General features: G+C 46.5%; 2 protein-coding genes across 2 annotated transcripts; both read left to right on the top strand.

Moving 5' to 3' along the window:
* The first annotated feature begins 4,656 nt into the window (after positions 1 to 4,656).
* Positions 4,657 to 5,607, top strand: LOC115647986 (olfactory receptor 51G2-like). Its single transcript, XM_030555010.1, has one exon. It carries the CDS (start codon positions 4,657 to 4,659, stop codon positions 5,605 to 5,607), a length of 951 nt encoding a protein of 316 aa, XP_030410870.1.
* A 5,573-nt stretch (positions 5,608 to 11,180) lies between these two features.
* Positions 11,181 to 12,131, top strand: LOC115647992 (olfactory receptor 51G2-like). The gene has a single exon (XM_030555024.1). The coding sequence runs from the start codon at positions 11,181 to 11,183 to the stop codon at positions 12,129 to 12,131; it is 951 nt and encodes a 316-aa protein (XP_030410884.1).
* Positions 12,132 to 18,699: the final 6,568 nt, after the last annotated feature.

An 18,699-nucleotide genomic window follows, 5' to 3' on the forward strand; every position in this document is an offset into this window, starting at 1 on the left:
GTTTCCTAATATCCAACCTTGACCTCCCCCACTGCAACTTGAGACCATTGCTCCTTGTCCTGTCATCTGCCACCACTGAGGACAGCTTAGTTCCATCCTCTTTAGACCCCTCGTTCAGATAGTTCAAAGCTGCTACCGAATCTCCTCTGCCCCCACACTCTTCTCTTCTGCATAGTAAATAAGCCCAGTCCCCTTAGCCTCTCCTCATAAGTTATATGCAACAGACCCCTAATCATTTTCTTTGTCCTGTTCCAACTCTCTCCAATTTCTCCACATCCTTTCTCTCCTGGGGAGCCCAAAACTGAATGCAATAGTCCAGATGAGGCCTTACCAGTGATGAATAGAGGGATATAATCACTTTGATCTGCTGGCAATGATCCTGCTAATGAAGCCCAATATGCTATTAACCTTCTTGGCAACAAGGGCAGAGTGCTGACTCATATCACCTTCTTGTCTATTCTAAGGCCCAGGTCCTTTTCTGCAGAACTGTCGCTTAGCTAGTGGGTCCTCAGACTGTAGCAGTTAATGGGATTCTTCTGTCCTAAGTGCGGGACTCTGCAACTGTCCCTGTTGAATCTCATCAGATTTCTTTTGACCCAATCCTCCAATTTCTCTAAGTCACTCTGTACCCTATCCCTACCCTTCAGTGTATCTACCTCTCCCCACAGTTTAGTATCATCCACAAGCTTGCTGAGGGTCCAGTCCATCCCAATGGGAGATAGACAGGCAAGAGCTTCAGCGCACCTTCACTGTATATGGAAAGGTAGAAACCTCCAAATCAGTCAATGGCTAAGGTATTGTGCACATCAGATTCTTTAACCAGCCTTCCCCACTCTGTACATCCCTGTCCACCTTGTAAAACATCCGTTCACCAGATCCTCCAGGCAGTGCCTGCTGTGACAGGCCCTGGTAGCACATTTCTGATGAAACTGTGCTAGCCGGGAGCTGGAGTTGTGGAAGGGCAGACATGGTGGGTGGGCCTAGCTTCCAGTGCATCACTGTGATCTGTGCATCACTTTGGGAATCCCTGGTTCCTGGTTCCCCCTTTTCATTCCTCAGGGAGAAGGGAAGGGACCTCCACTCCTGGAATGATCTAAGAGAAATTTTTTTGTATGAAGCCTTGTAGAATCTCCCTTCCCTGGCTGTTCCTTGTGTTTGTAAGGCAGAAAGGAGGCTGCTGAGAAAAATCTGCTCCTATATTATTATTATTCCTATTCCTATTGTTATTATTCTATTAGTCTATTTTATTTTATTTAAGGAAGATCAGACTGTGACATCGTGACCGTTAGCGCTCGGCCGCCCTAGAGATAGCCATGTGACTAATCAGAACCACAGGAACATTGATGAGAGGCCCAGATTCCAGGAATAGAACCTGCAGGAGGGCTTGGGGTTCAGCTCAGTTGAGTAGGATCACCAGGCATCACCTGTTAATTGACATTCTAAAATTTGCATTAGCAATGATGGGGTTAAAACTGGTGCACACTAAGCCAAGCAGCTGAGATTCCCTGATGGCCAAGTGGCCCCCAAGGGAATGTGCAGACATGCTTCATAAAGACAGCTTCCTCCGTGTCTGAACAGACACTGCCTGCTGCCTGTGCAACCTCACTGATGACTTCTTGTCCTTTTGGGTGAAAACCTCTGGTGTCAGCAGCTCCACATCTAGCAGGAATTGGGTACGTTGGCAGGTTTCACTATCTTTAAAATGCGAAGAGAAGGGGAAAGCCGGAAAGTTGTTTCCATTTGCAAATGTTCTGTGCTGCAGCAGAGGACTCAGCTGGGCTGTCGGGGTGACACAGTAACAGGGACTGGGGGCAGGCAGTGGTAGGTAGCTTGGGAACCCCTCCACTACATCTGCCCAGGGTTCATGGTCGGTTATTCAAGCTACACAGAAATCTGAGATTCAAAGTGAGATTGAAGTGCAAAAACCCTGATGCCCCAAGACAGGATTTCTCAAGGGCTCCCATTTCTAGAAATACTATAAGTTCTGGACCCGATCCTGTCAGAGGCGGAGCGATAAGATACCCCATGGAATATCAGTGACTAATTTCCAAATCGCCTCAGGTTTATTTGCTTCTGGAAAATTAATCAGCAAATAATTTTCAAAAGTTTTATTCTCTGGCATGACTGTGAATGCAGGAATTCGAAGTTGAGTTGCTCTGTTTCTCAACTGTCTAAGGGCTCCAGAATTTCTTCCCTATAGAGACCCATCAGAGTTACAGGGCTACTGACATCTCTGCCTCCCTCTGGTCTCCGAGTTCCAGATGTCAGGTCTTGTACCTGCCCTCTCCTGGGGTGGAATCTCATGATCCTCTCACCCTCCGACCCTGGGCTACAGCACACTATGTGTCAACTGTTGGTAGAGCAGATCCAAGACGGTTTGGTGCCCATGGTCCATCTCTCTGGGAGTCTGTGAGCAGTGGTGAGTCGAGTGATCAGTCAGACTGCTGGAAACAAAATACTGTTTATCTGAACAGCACAAAAAGAGACTAACATGGAAGAATAAGAGAGTTTTCAGTTAACAGTCTATACCATCTCTGACCACGAGGCCTCCAAATCTGACGGGGACCCAGGCAGGCCAAAGGCCATCAGACTTCCCCAGAGGTGTCTGTGTCTTTCAATCTGAAGAGCTTATCATCAATAGCTGCCCCATCTCTGAACAGCATCCCAGCCCTGGCAAAATAACTGGTGTAACGTGACTGTAGCTCAAAACAGGTTCTTCCCAGCCTGTATCTCTGGTATTCACTCTCGAAATCCCATGTACTGCAAAGAGGCAGTGGCATAATTTGAACTCTCAGGAGTGGAGAAAATAGATAGATAGATAGATAGATAGATAGATAGATAGATAGATAGATAGATAGATAGATATGAGGCACTGAAATCTGTTTATAAATAGCTTCAGTGCAGGACAGATAAATACAATGACAGCTTTTACCATTCTCTTGCCATATGTTTACACATGTCAAGATAAAATGGGCCACTCTCAGAAGTGGAGGGCCAGAAAGGTTGTCTGTGTGAAGGTCACAACTGTAAAATCACACAGCGCATGTAGGGGACCCCGGAAGACATTGTTACGGTTTAGCTAGGGCCTGCGCTTTCTCAAGGAGAGGTTATTAGCGCACAGAAGTTGCTAGCAGCTGCTGCTTCTAACCGGTTAGAACTGCCCTGTGTGGGAAGCCCCGGTGTTTTGGGGAACTGCAGAAAGTCCCTGGCCCGAGGCCAGGGGAGGCGGCCATTGCTGTTGGAAAGTCCCCCATTGCATATGTAGAGGCTGCTTTGCATGCTATTAACATGATGCTATAATTGCTGTGGGCTGGAGCTTGCGCGTTGGACTTCGCCCCTGACCGAGCTGTTCGGACGTTGGACTCCCCAAGCCAGTGGCAGCAACGCGTGGAGTCCCCATTGCGGGTGTGTCACTTAACCTTCATTAAAGCCAATTAATCCACTACACCAGCAACACCATTACAGGACCTAACCAGATCAGCCACACCATCACTGGTTCATTCACCTGCACATCCACCAATGTAATATACGCCATCATATGCCAGCAATGCCCCTCTGCTATGTACATCGGCCAAACTGGACAGTCTCTACGGAAAAGGATAAATGGACACAAATCAGACATTAGGAATGGCAATATACAAAAACCTGTAGGAGAGCACTTCAACCTCCCTGGCCACACTATAGCAGACCTTAAGGTGGCCATCCTGCAGCAAAAAAACTTCAGGACCAGACTTCAAAGAGAAACTGCTGAGCTTCAGTTCATCTGCAAATTTGACACCATCAGCTCAGGATTGAACAAAGACTGTGAATGGCTTGCCAATTACAGAACCAGTTTCTCCTGTCTTGGTTTTCACACCTCAACTGCTAGAACAGGGCCTCATCCCCCCTGATTGAACTGACCTCGTTATCTCTAGCTTGTTTGCTAGCACACATATATATACCTGCCCCTGGATATTTCCATTACATGCATCTGAGGAAGTGGGTATTCACCCACGAAAGCTCATGCTCTAAAACGTCTGTTAGTCTATAAGGTGCCACAGGATTCTTTGCTGCTTTTACAGATCCAGACTAACACGGCTACCCTCTGATACTAATCCACCTGTGTGTGTGGGCCTTGTCCTTGCAGAGCATCCAGACACGCAACAGTGCTCAAGTAGGCTGTGGAATTCAAAGCCACAAGATTTCAATGAGGACAAGAATTTAGCAATATTCAGAGAGGGACTGTAGGCATATATGGATTACCAGAATATTTAATTACAGTAGTGACGACTTTTTTAAAAAGTCTGTGAAGGGCTCAAAACCTTTCTGATTTACAGAACAAAATCATGGGTCTCAGGGGCAGGGGAATTTTCCCTGGTTGCAGGTTATCTCATAGATGCCTATTGAAAAGCTTCTTCTACGTTCACGTGCAGCATCTGGTACTGGTCACTGGATACTGGGCTATATGGACTATAGGTCTGATCCAGCCTGGGATTGCCTATCCTCCTCTCGGTGTTGTAAATCCAAGACTATATTTTTGATGATCTGCCTTAAGCTCCTTGGTGTGTCTAGACTTGCACCGAGAGCAGAAAGGTGTCTTGTTAAATATCTAGTCTCCTGTTCTTTTTTCTTTTCAGGAATGAAAGCTCAACATTTCTTGGACCTGCCCAGTTCATTATGTCAGCTGTCAATGACACCACATTCAACTCTGCAGTGTTCCTGCTCACTGGGATACCTGGGCAGGAAGACGTCCATCTCTGGATCTCTGTCTCCTTCTGCTTAGTGTATGTTATTTCAATAGTAGGAAATTCAGTCATTCTGTTCATTATAAAAACAGATCCAAGCCTCCATGAGCCCATGTACATTTTCCTTTCCATGTTGGCCGTCACAGACCTTGGCTTATTGATATCCACCATGCCAACGATACTGGGCATATATTTGTTTAACTCTCGGGAGATCAGCTTCGAAGCCTGTTTTGCTCAGCTGTTCTTCATCCACTCACTTCAGTTAAATGAATCCTCCATGCTCTTGTTGATGGCCTTTGATCGCTTCGTCGCAATCTGTAACCCACTGAGATATACTTCCATCTTAACCGTGCAGACAATAGACAATATGGGACTGATAAGTGTGCTAAGAAGTTTGACTGTAATATTCCCACTCCCGTTTCTACTGAAAAAGTTCCGATACTGTCAAGCCAATGTCCTCTCCCATTCTTACTGCCTGCACCAGGAGGTTATGAAGATGGCTTGTTCAGATATCTCAGTGAACAGCATCTACGGCTTGTTTATTACATTCTTAACGGTGGGATTGGATTCACTGCTCATCTTCCTCTCTTATGTGATGATCCTTAATACAGCACTGAACATCGCGTCCAATGCAGAGTGCCTCAGGGCCCTGAACACCTGCGTCTCCCACCTCTGCGCCGTCCTGCTCTTCTACACACCAATGATCGGCCTGTCTGTGATACACAGATTTGGAAAGGGATCATCTCCCTTGCTTCAAACTGTCCTGAGCTACATCTCCCTGCTGCTCCCACCCCTGATTAATCCAATCGTGTACAGCATGAAAAGCAGACACCTGCGTGCGGGGATAAGTAGGGCATTAGTCAAGTGCAGGGTCAGTTCATGAACCACCTGCAGTGCTGCTGTCAAGGGAGACGATAAACACGGATCACCTATTCCATCCTGGATCCTTACATCCAAGACAACAAGAGCTATTGATCTCCACTCTGTAGAGCGAGGTTTAGACAGGATCTAATGTCTGGAGCAATGGGACGGGTTGGAGAGGGAGGACAGGGCACTGGGGGAAGGAGACCAAGGCAGGCATCAGCCTTGACCGAGTGACTGTGTTCGTGGAGAATCAGAGGACCGGTGGAATGTTAGCCCAAAAATTGCCACATTGGTGACTGCTCCGAATTTTGAATTCCTGTGGATAGTCAATAAAGAGAAGGGATGTGGATGTTGTTTCTCATTACATCTGGCCTGTCACTGTCCTGCCTGTGGTTAAATAGCCACAAGTCATAAAAATGCTGACTGGCAGTCGTAGTCCTGGCCCTTCATGAGCCCTCTGGGCACTGTGTGATCCATGGGGGCTGCTCCAGCTGTGGTCAGGGGCTTTTCATGGGGCACAGTCACGCACCCTTCCCCTAGGACCTCAGGAAAGTGCTTATGTCCGAGTCACGTCAGAGACATGATTAACACAGGAACCCCAGGAGCAGGGCCGGCTCCAGGCACCAGCGTAGCAAGAAGGTGCCTGAGGTGGCCAATGAAGAGGAGTGACATGCCTGGCTCTTCAGCAGTGATTCAGCAGTGGGTCCCTCATTCCATCTCAGAGCGAAGGACCTGCTGCCGAATTGCCGCCGATGCCGGCTTTTTTATTATTAATTAATTAATTTATTATTATTATTATTATTTTATTATTTGCTGCTTGGGGCGGCAAAAATGCTAGAGCCAGCCCTGCCCAGCAAGGGAACATCCACTGCACTAGAAAGGTAACAATACTGATATTAAAATATGAGTTGTGAGCTCTTATTAGCAGAAAAAAAAATCAATAATAATTTTTTTACATAGGGTTTTTATCCAAGTAACGGTCCCAAGTGGCAGTGGGAGAGGTCTAGGTTGAATATTAGGAAACACTGTTTTAATGGGAGGGTGATGAAGCACTGGAATGGGTTCCCTAGGGAGGTGGTGGAATCTCCTTCCTTAGAGGTTTTTAAGGTCAGGCTGGGATGATGTAAGGTTATGCTGGATGATTTAGTTGGCTTGAAATAGCCCTGGCTGAGATGATTTAGTTGGGGATGGGTCCCGCTTTTAGCAGGGGGTTGGACTAGATGACCTCCTCAGGTCCCTTCCAACCCCTATGTTCCAAGAGTCTATGATTAGCTAATTGTGTCATCTGATAAAGAGGCTCATTTAAATGATAGGTGTCACACCACATTCAGTAGTTCTGCAATTTGATATTTGAGTTCTTTCAGAACTCTTGAGTGAATATCATCTGGTCCTGGTGACTTTTACTGTTTAATTGATCAGTTTGGACTAAAACCTTTGTGGCCAGTTATGACCGAGAGTGCAGTCTGGGATCCAGTTTAACTGATGAGCCCCAAACAATTCAGGTGAGCAGGCTGCTGCTCTGCGGGTGACACAGCCAGGCTCTCCAGGCCCTGTTATCACCCAGCATGACAGAAGGTGGTGCCACCCACCCAGCTGACCTATCTGAGTGCTTTACCTAAGTCACCCACATACAAATAGGAGACAATATCCAATGTACCAGCTCTCCTGCCTTGCACCCTTGCTGCAGAATAATCCCAGAATTATACAGTCTTGTACTGCACAGGCATCTGTACAATGCAAACTCATTAATAGGGGTCACTGTCCCCTCAATGAATCATAGAATCATAGCAGATAAGAATTGGAGGAGATCTCAGGAGGTCATCTAGTCCTCTGCTGAAAGCAGGACCAACCCCAACTAAATCATCCCAACCAGGGCTTTGTCAAGATGGGCCTTAAAAACCTCTAAGGATGGAGATTTCACCACCTCCCTAGGTAACCCATTCCAGTGCTTTACCACCCTCTTAGTGAAATCATGTTTCCTAATATCCAACCTAGACCTCCCCCACTGCAAATTGAGACCATTGCTCCTTGTCCTGTCATCCGCCACCACTGAGGACAGCTTAGTTCCATCCTCTTTAGACCCCTCGTTCAGATAGTTCACAGCTGCTATCAAATCCCCTCCCCCCAAACTCTTCTTTTCTGCAAACTAAATAAGCCCAGTCCCCTTAGCCTCTCCTCATAAGTTATGTGCCACAGACCTTTAATCATTTTCTTTGTCCTGTGCTAGACTCTCTCCAGCTTGTCCGCATCCTTTCTGTAGTGAGGGGCCCAAAACTGAATCCAGTAATCCAGATGAGGCCTTACCAGTGATGAATAGAGGGGTAGAATCACTTTGATCTGCTGGCAATGCTCCCGCTAATGAAGCCCAATATGCTGTTAACCTCCTTGGCAACAAGGGCACACTGCTGACTCATCCATTCTAAGGCCCAGGTCCTTTTCTGCAGAACTGTCGCTTAGCTAGTGGGTCCTCAAACTGTAGCAGGTAATGGGATTCTTCTGTCCTAAGTCCAGGACTCTGCAATTGTCCCTGTTGAATCTCATCAGATTTCTTTTGGCCCAATCCTCCAATTTCTCTAGGTCACCCTGGACCCTATCCCTACCCTTCAGTGCATCTACCTCTCCCCACAGCTTAGTATCATCCACAAGCTTGCTGAGGGTGCAGTACACCCCAATGTGGGATAGATAGGCAAGAGCTTTTGTTTACCCAGCTGACATTTTGGATCTCCATGAGAAATTGGTGGCTTTTCATATTCTTCTCTCTTACAACATAAACAAAGGTTGCACTGAGTGAGTGTATGGCTTCACTCTGTATATGGAAAGCAGAAACCTCCCTACCGTCTATGGCTAAGGTATTGTGCAAATCAGATCCTCTAATCAGTTTTCCCATTTTTGTTCGTTCCCATCCACCTTGTAAAACATTCCTTTACCAGATCCTCCAGACAGTAACTACTGTGACAGGCCCTGGTAGCACATTTCTGATGAACCTGTGCTAGCCGGGAGATGGAAAGTATCTTATAGCAGTGCTAGAGGCACAGACATTGTGAGTGAGTAGGTATAGCTACCAGTGGACCACTGAGATCTGTCCATAACTCCGGGGATCCTGGGTCCCCCTTTTCATTCCTCAGGGAGAAGGGAAGGGAACCCCCCTCCTGGAATGATCCAAGAAAAAAATCCTTATATGGAGCTTTGTGGAATCTCCATTCCCTGGCTGTTCCCTGGGCTTATAATGCAGAAAAAAGGCTGCTGAGAAAAATATGGTCCTATATTATTAATTATTATTATTATTTATTATATTATTTCAACAAGATTAAAGCTGTGACATCATGACTGTTAGCACTCAGCCACCCTCGAGATAGCCATGTGACTAATCAGAACCACAGGAACGTTGATGACAGGCCCGGTTTCCAGGATTAGAACCTGCACCAGGGCTTGTGGTTCAGCTCAGTTGAGTAGAATCGCCAGGCATCCCCTGTTAATTGACATCCAAAAATTTGCATTGGCCATGATGGGGTTAAAGCTGGTGCACACTAAGCCAAGCAGCTGAGATTCCCTGATGGCCAAGTGGCCCCAAGGGAATGTGCAGACATGCTTCATAAAGATACCTGCCTCCGTGTCTGAAGAGATACTGTCTGCTGCCTGTGCAACATCACCAATGACTCCTTGTACTTTTGGGTGAAAACCTCTGGTATCAGCAGCTCCACATCTAGCAGGAATTAGGTAAGTTGGCAGGTTTCACTATCTTTAAAATGCGAAGAGAAGGGGAAAGCCGGAAAGTTGTTTCCATTTGCAAATGTTCTGTGCTGCAGCAGAGGACTCACTGGGCTATTGGGATGACTCAGTGACAGGGGCTGGGGGACAGGCAGCACTAGGTAGCTTGGGAACCCCTTCCCTGCATTTGTCCAGGGTCCATGGTCAGTTATTCAAGCTACGCAGAAATCTGAGATTCAAAGCGAGGTCGGAGTGTGAAAACCCTGATGCCCCAAGACAGGATGTCTCAAGGGCTCCCATTTCTAGAGATGCCGTATGCTCTGGGCTCGATCCTGCCAGAGGCTGAGTGATACAAGACCCCACGGAATATCAGTGACTAGTTCCCAAATTGCCTCAGATTTGTTTGCTTCTGGAAATTTAATCAGCAAATACATTTTAAAAGGTTTTGTTCTCTGGCTTGATGGTGAAGGCAGGAATTCAGAGCTGTGTTGCTCTGTGGTAACAGGTCTGGTATATTTCTGTTTCCTGACTGGCTAAGGGTTCCAGAATTTTATTCCCTGTAGAGACCCCTTAGAGTTACCGGCTACCTGCATCTCTGTCCCCTCTCTGGTCTCCGAGTTCCAGATGTCAGGTCTTGTACCCTGCCCTCTCCTGGGGTGGAATCTCATGATCCTCCCATCCCCCCACCCTGGGCTACGGCACACTATGTGTCAACTGTTGGTAGAGCAGAACCAAGCGGGTTTGATGCCCTTGGTCCTTCTCTCTGGGAGTCTGTGAGCAGTGATGAGTCAAAGGATCAGTCAGACTGCTGGAAACAAAATACTATTTAATCTTAACAACACAGGAAAAAGAGACTAACATGGGAGAATAAGAGATTTTTCAGTTAACAGTCTATGCACATCTCTGACCCCGAGGCCTCCAACTCTGACGAGGACCCAGGCAGGCCAAAGGCCATCAGACTTCTCCAGAGGTGTCTGTGTCTGTCAGTCTGAAGAGCTTTTCAACAACAGTTGCCGCATTTCAGAACAGCATCCCAGCACTGGCAAAACAAGTTGCGTAACGTGGCTGTAGCCCAAAAAAGGTTCTTCCCAGCATGTATCTCTGGTATTCGCTCTCAAAATCCCATGCACTGCAAAGAGGCAGTGGCATAATTTGAACTCTCAGGAGTGGAGAAAATAGATAGATAGATAGATACTGAAATCTGTTTATAAATAGCTTCAGTGCAGGACAGATAAATGCAATGACAGCATTCACCATGCTCTCACCATGTGTTTACACACATGTCAAGATAAAATGGGCCACTCTCAGAAGTGGAGGGCCAGAAAGGTGGTCTGCGTGAATGTCACAATTGTAAAATCGCACAGCGCTCAAGCAGAGTGTGGGATTCAAAGCCACAAGACATCAATGGGGACCAGAGTTTAGCAGGATTCAAAAGGGGAGTGTAGGTGTATATGGGTTACCAGAATATTTAACTACAGTAGTGAAGATTTTTTTTAAAAAGTATTGGAAGGGCCCAAAACCTGCCTGATTTACAGCATAAGATATCTCTGACTATTCGGTCTCAGGGAAGAGGGGAATTTTCCCTGGGAGCAGGTTATCACATAGATGTCTATGCCTTCTTCTACCTTCCCCTGCAGCACCTGGTACTGGTCACTGCATAGTGGGCTAGATGGACTGCAGGTCTGATTCAGCCTGGGATTGCCGATCCTCCTCTCAGCGTTGTAAAGCGAAGACCCTATTCTTGCTGATCTGCCATGAGCTCCTGGGAGTCTCTAGACTTTCACTGAAAGCAGAAAGGGGTCTTGTTAAATATTATCTAGTCTCCTGTTCTTTTTTCTTTTCAGGAATGAAAGCTCAACATTTCTTGGACCTGCCCAGTTCATTATGTCAGCTGTCAATGACACCAAATTCAATTCTGCAGTGTTCCTTCTCACCGGGATATCTGGCCAGGAAGACATCCATCTCTGGATCGCTGTCCCCTTCTGCTTAATTTATGTTATTTCAATAGTAGGAAATTCAGGCATTCTGTTAATTATAAAAACAGATCCAAGCCTCCATGAGCCCATGTACATTTTCCTTTCCATGTTGGCCATCACAGACCTTGGCATATCGATATCCTCCATGCCGACGATACTGGGCATATACTTGTTTAACTCTCGGAAGATCAGCTTCAGTGCCTGTTTTGCCCAGATATTCTTCATCCACTCGCTTTCAAAAACTGAGTCCTCCGTCCTCTTGTTGATGGCCTTTGACCGCTTCATCGCAATCTGTAACCCGCTGAGATATTCTTCCATCTTAAGCCTGCCAAGAATAGGCAAAATGGGACTGGTATTTGCACTAAGAAATTTGGTTCTAGTATTCCCGCTCCCATTTCTACTGAAAAGGTTCCGATACTGTCGAGTCAATGTCCTCTCTCATTCCTTCTGCCTGCACCAGGAGGTCATGAAGTTGGCTTGTTCAGATATCACAGTGAATAGCATCTACGGCTTGTATATTAAACTCTTAACAATGGGGTTGGACTCACTGCTCATCTTCCTCTCTTACATGATGATCCTCAAAACAGTGCTGAGCATCACATCCAAAGCAGGGCGCCTCAGGGCCCTGAACACCTGCGTCTCCCACCTCTGTGCCATCCTGCTGTTCTATTCAGCAGAGATCGGCCCTGCTCTGATACACAGATTTGGAAACGGCTCATCTCCCTTGCTTCAAACTGTCCTGGGCTACATCTCCCTGCTGCTCCCACCCCTGATTAATCCAATCATGTACAGTATGAAAAGCAGGCACCTGCGTGCAGGGATAATCAGGGCATTAGTCAAGTGCAGGATCAGTTCATGAACCACCTGCAGCGCTGCTGTCATGGGAGATGTCATAAACAGATAGCAAAGGGTTAACGTTCTTTTACCTGTAAAGGGGTAACAACAATAACCTGAAACACCTGACCAGAGGACCAATCAGGAAACAAGACTTTTTCAAATCTGGGTGGAGGGAAGTTTTGGGTGTGAGTGCTGTGTTCTTGGTCTGTTTTTTTTCTCGGCTCTGAGAGTGATCACAGGAATCTCCAGGCTTTCTAATCTTCTGTTTCCAAGTTGTAAGTACAAGGATAGTAAGACAATAGGTTTATATTGTCTTTTTCTATTTACATGTGTGTAGCTGCTGGAGTGTATTCTTTTTGGATAAGGTTGTTTATTCATTTTTTTTCTTTAAGCAATTGACCCTGTATATTGTCATCTGGATACAGAGACTATTTTTAATGTCTTTTTTCTTTCTTTTTTATATAAAGCTTTCTTTTTAAGACCTGTTGGAGTTTTTCTTTAGTGGGGACTCCAGGGAATTGAGTCTGCAGCTCACCAGGGAATTGGTGGGGGGAAGAAGTCAGGGGGGAAATCTCTTTGTGTTAGATTTACTAAGCCTGACTTTGCATACCCTCTAGGTGAGAGGGGGAGAGATTAGATCTCTCGGTACTTGTGTTTCCAGGACTGTAAACAGGGAATCTCATAGGGTCGTCCAGGGAAGGGAGCCTGGGAGGAAGTAACCAGGAAACAAGGGGAGGAGGTTATTTCCCTTTGTTGTAAGACTCAAGGCATCTGAGTCTGGGGTCCCCCAGGGAAGGTTTTGGGGAGACCACAGTGAGCTAGGCACTGTATAATTCCTAGCTGGTGGCAGCGATACCAGGTCTAAGCTGGTACCTAAGCTTGGAGGTTTTCATGCTAACACCCATATTTTGGAGGCTAAGGTCCAGATCTGGGAAGAAATGTTATGACAGGAGACGAGAAACATGGATCACCTATTCCATCCTGGAGCCTCCCATCCAGCTCTGGGTGCTGTGTGATCCATGGGGACTGCTCCAGCTGTGGTCAGGGGCTATTCATGGGGCACAGTCACACATCCTTCCCCTGCGTCCTCAGGAAAGGGCTTGTGAGTGAGTCATGTCAGAGACATGATTAACACAGGAACCCCAGGAGAAGCCATTCAGGCAGCCCAACCACTCCACGCCCATTGATGGCTCTGCATTCAGCAAACCTACAGAGTGCCCCCCCATCTAGCCGTAATTCCCCAGATGTGGAGCACAGCTGTGTCTGTGAGTGAGGGTCGACTCTGGCCCATTTTCTGGCCATCATTCCACTCATCTGATGCTGCCCCAGCAATGCAAAGGGGTGGAAACAGGCCTCAGCTCCCTGACAGAGGCACTGCCAGCTCCTATCCCAGCCCAGCCCATTCAGTGCAGGATGGCTGCCCTTTCTAAAGGGAAAAGTGGGACACAGGCAGGAGCCCCATCCCCTCTGCGACCCCGCCCTTCCCCCTCATCTTCCCCCAAAACCCATCCACTAGAAAGGCCAGAAGCCAGAGCTAAGCCAAGGTAAGTGCTGCTCAGGGAGAAAGGGTCACTCTGGGGAACCTGGACCCTCCAGCTGCCCTGGGCGGGTTATGGGGACTTGAGGGAAAGAGGAGCAGGAGCAGGGCCTCGTAGTGAGGGGAGCTAGGACCTTCTCATCCCCCTCCCCACTGAGAAGAGACTCGCGCCACCCATAAGCTTCAGGTATTCACAGAATGGCACCGCAGGGAATTCAGACTTGGCCAGAGTAATCTGTGCTCCAGGAAGCCGTTACTAATGGGGAGAGGTCAGCCCAGCACCCAGGCTGCTCTAAACTCCACTGGGGAAGACAGAGAAAAGGCCAGAGAATCAAACCACTTTAACTGGACTTTGCCATCTCCACTCTCTGCATCGCACGGCGGAGCTCTGCTGGCACAGCACAGAATCCAGCCGGGCCTGTCAAAACTGAAAGGTGAGATTGCCGAGCAGTGTCTTGATTCCAGAAGTTGGGGCTTTAAGAAAGATGGGCAATAGTGCAAGTCTCCTGATGAAATCCAAGGAGCTGGCACTGCTGGCCGTATCTCAAGCGGAGCACCCACAAACGCAGGCACTGAGGGTTAGTTAGTGGCCACACAGTCCATCAGTTGCAGAGACGCTGTTACCCTCTGCACTTGGCTGCAAAGACCCCTGTTGTAAGGAACAGGGTTACACCATAGACAGCCGGACATAACAGTGACGGGCTCGCAGAGCCGCTGGGTTCCTGGGCACAGTTCAGAGGGTCTCCTCCCCTAGTCAGGCATGAGACACACACACACTGCATAAGCAAGGCCATGCACATTCTTAATAGACATGGGAATGACCCAAGCCAAACTCACATGCCTGCTGCTAGCTCTCTATTGAATCCACACAAATTCTTCCCCAATCTAAGTGCCCCCAAAGTTGGTGACATTGGAAATTTGGATGCAGGGTTTGAGATCTATCTCCAGCTACAAAAGTTCTTAGTGCTCACAGAGCAGGTGAGGATCAGGATCAGACTGAGGGGCAGCCCATCTAGGCTGTGTTCTGCCAGGCAACTCTCTACAGATACTTCGCTGTGTGAAAGCATGTCCTGATTCCCCCTCTTACTGCCGAGCTGCAGGAGGGGCCCAGAACCCCTCATCAAAGGAGGTTGTGCTAATGACAGGCTGCATCACCAAGGGATGTTGGGAAGGGTTCAGTTTCTCCACCCAGAGCCCCAAATGGTCCTTATGAGGCACACAGAGCTGAAATCTCTCTAAAGCTCTTAGCTCTGGCTATAATTACTGTAGCATCTGAGCTCTTCACAATCACAGACATGTTTATCAGTACAACACCCAATGATGCTGTGCTTTTAACTCCACTGAGCAGATCCCAAGGCCAGAATGCACCACTGTGATCACCTAGTCTGACTCCCTGTATAGCGCAGACCAGAGACCTGCCCCACAATAACTCCTAGAACAGAGTTAGAACAACCTCCTGCCTTGATTTAACAGTTCTCAGTGATGGAGAATCTACCACGGCCCTTGGTAAATTGTTCCACTGGTTAATTACCCTCATTGTTAAAAAATTACACCTTAGTTCCAGCCTGAATGTGTCTAGCTTTGGCTTCCAGTCTTTGGATCCTCTTGTAAGTTTCTCTGCTAGCTTGATTGTTAAACATTTGTTCCTCATGCTGGTATTTACAGACTGTGATCAAGTCACACCATAACCTTCTCTTTGTTATGCTAAATACATCGAGCTCCTTGAGTCCATCACTATAAGGCAGGTTTTCTAATCCTTTAATCATTCCCATAGCTATTCTCTGACCCCCCTCCAATTTAACAACTTCCTTCTTGAACAGTAGACACCAGAACTGGATCCCTGCAGTGGTCACACCAGGGCCAAACAGAGAGGTAAAATAACCTCTCTGCGCCTACTCGAGATTCCCCTGGTTGTACATTCCAGATTGCACTCACTTTTTGAGCCCTAGAACTGAACTGGGAGCTCACGTTCAGCTATTATAACCCCCAAGTCGTTTTCAGAGTCACTGTTCCCCGGATTGGGTATCCCATCTGGTATAGATTGCTTGTGTTCCTTGTTTCTAGATTTATACCTGTATATTGAGCGGTATTAAAACACTTATTTTTGTGGCACAGAGGGACTAAGTGAGTTGCCTAAGGTCACAGGAGAAGTCTGTGGAAGAGCCTGGAATTAAGTCCGATCCTCTGTGTCCCAGGGTAGCACTTTAACCATTGAACCATCACTCCTCATGGGGGCTAGTGGCTGGAGAATTCTAGTAGATTGGTGAGGCAGGATTTCCCTTTACAAAAGGCATGTTGATTCTTCCCCAACAAATTGTATTAATGTGTGTGTGTGATAATTCTGTTCTGTACTATACTGATACTTAAATCAGGCTTACTGGCCTGTAATTGCCAGGATCACCTCTGGAGCACTTTCTAAATATTGGCATCACAATAGCTATCCTGGAACATAAGCTGATTTAAATGATAGGTTACAAACTAATTAGTAATTCTGCAATTTCACATTTGAGTTCCATCAGAACCCTTGGGTGAATCCCATCTGGTCCTGACGGCTTATTGTTTAGTTTATCAATTTGTTCCAATTTGTTCCTATGTGATCGGAATTTTATACATTTTGCCAAAGGAGGTCTCACCAGTGCCTCGTATAAGTATATTAATATTTCCCTATCTTGCTCGACACATTCTAAGATCTCATTTGCTTTGTTCACAGATGCATCACATTATTGGCTCACAGTCATCCTGGAACTGACTAATACATCAAGTGATTAGAACACCTGCAGCCAGTCAAGGCAGGCTAATCAGGGCACCTGGGTTTAAAAAGGAGCTCACTCCAGTCAGGTGTGGGGAGCCAGAGGAGAGGAAGTGCGTGTGAGGAGCTGGGAGCAAGAGGCACAAGGAGCTGAAACTGAGAGTGTGTACTGCTGGAGGACTACAGAGTACAAGCGTTATCAGACACCAGGAGGAAGGTCCTGTGGTGAGGATAAAGAAGGTGTTTGGAGGAGGCCATGGGGAAGTAGCCCAGGGAGTTGTAGCTGTCATGCAGCTGTTACAGGAGGCACTATAGACAGCTGCAATCCACAGGGCCCTGGGCTGGAACCCGGAGTAGAGGGTGGGCCCGGGTTCCCCCCAAGCCTCCCAACTCCTGATCAGACACAGGAGGAGCTGACCCAGACAGTGGGGATGATCACTGAGGTGAGCAAAACCTGCCAATAAGCGCAGGACCCAAGAGAGTAGAAGAGGAACTTTGTTACAGTGTGTATAGAATTTCTATAGGCTTGGGTAATTGTAACTTTAATAAAACTTATCAAGTAGACTAGGCCTTGTACGGATGAATGTATGTGTGGTCACTACCTTTGGTCTTTATGTGTTCCTAGAGACTCTAAATTTGAAGCAAGCAGCAAAGTTGACTTTGAATCTGTTAAGATTGAAACTGTAGCCACCAGAGCCGAAGCCATGGTGGTGTAACACCACATTACAAAATTTACTTTAAATAAAAGAAAAGGCTACAAAATCAATTTTTCCTTTTATTTTTTCCATCCACGTGCACAATGAATTTTATTATGTACATCAATATCGAGGTAATTTGCAGATGTGTATCACACTGTTGACTCATATTAAGCTTGTGGTGCACTATGACCCCTAGATCTCTTTCTGCCATACTCCTTCCTAGACAGTCTCTTCCCATTCTGTATGTGTGAAACTGATTGTTCCTTCCTAAGTGGAGCACTTTGCATTTATCTTTATTGAACTTCATCCTGTTTACCTCAGACCATTTCTCCAACTTGTCCAGATCATTTTGAATTTTGACCCTGACCTCCAAAGCAGTTGCAATCCCTCCCAGTTTGGTATCGTCCGCAAACTTAATAAGCGTACTTTCTATGCCAACATCTAAATCGTTGATGAAGATATTGAACAGAACCGGTCCCAAAACAGACCCCTGCGGAACCCCACTTGTTATACCTTTCCAGCAGGATTGGGAGCCATTAACAACTACTCTCTGAGTACGGTTATCCAGCCAGTTATGCACCCACCTTATAGTAGTCCCATCTAAATTGTACTTTCCTAGCTTATCTATAAGAATATCATGCGAGACTCTATCAAATGCCTTACTAAAGTCTAGGTATATCACATCCACCACTTCTCCCTTATCCACAAGGCTCGTTATCCTATCAAAGAACGCTATCAGATTAGTTTGACACGATTTGTTCTTTACAAATCCATGCTGGCTATTCCCTATCACCTTACCACCTTCCAAGTGTTTGCAGATGATTTCTTTGATTACCTGCTCCATTATCTTCCCTGGCACAGAAGTTAAACTAACTGGTCTGTAGTTTCCTGGGTTGTTTTTATTTCCCTTTTTATAGATGGGCACTATATTTGCCCCCTTCCAGTCTTCTGGAATCTCCCCCGTCTCCCATGATTTCCCAAAGATAATAGCTCGAGGCTCAGATACCTCTTCCATTAACTCCTTGAGTATTCTAGGATGCATTTCATCAGGCCCTGGTGACTTGCAGGCATCTAACTTTTCTAAGTGATTTTTTACTTGCTCTTTCCTTATTTTCTCTTCTAAACCTACCCTCTTCCCGTAAGCATTCACTATACTAGACATTCCTTCAGACTTCTCAGTGAAGACCGAAACAAAGAAGTCATTAAGCATCTCTGCCATTTCCAAGTCTCCCGTTACTGTTACCCCCTCCTCATTGAGCAGTGGGCCTACCCTGTTCTTAGTCTTCCTCTTGCTTCTAATGTATTGATAAAAAGTCTTCTTATTTCCCTTTATTCCCATAGCTAGTTTGAGTTCATTTTGTGCCTTTGCTTTTCTAATCATGCCTCTGCATTCCTGTGTTATTTGCCTATATTCATCCTTTGTGATCTGACCTAGTTTCCATTTTTTATATGATGCCTTTTTATTTTGTAGGTCACGCAAAATCTCAAGGGTATGCCAAGGTGGTCTTTTGCCACATTTTCTATCTTTCCTAACCATCGGAATAACTTGCTTTTGGGCCCTTAATAGCGTCCCTTTGAAAAAGAGGGTCACTGGATTGGTGAGGTT

The sequence above is a fragment of the Gopherus evgoodei genome, chromosome 1 (assembly GCF_007399415.2).
Source record: "Gopherus evgoodei ecotype Sinaloan lineage chromosome 1, rGopEvg1_v1.p, whole genome shotgun sequence".
Lineage (NCBI taxonomy): Eukaryota > Metazoa > Chordata > Testudines > Testudinidae > Gopherus > Gopherus evgoodei.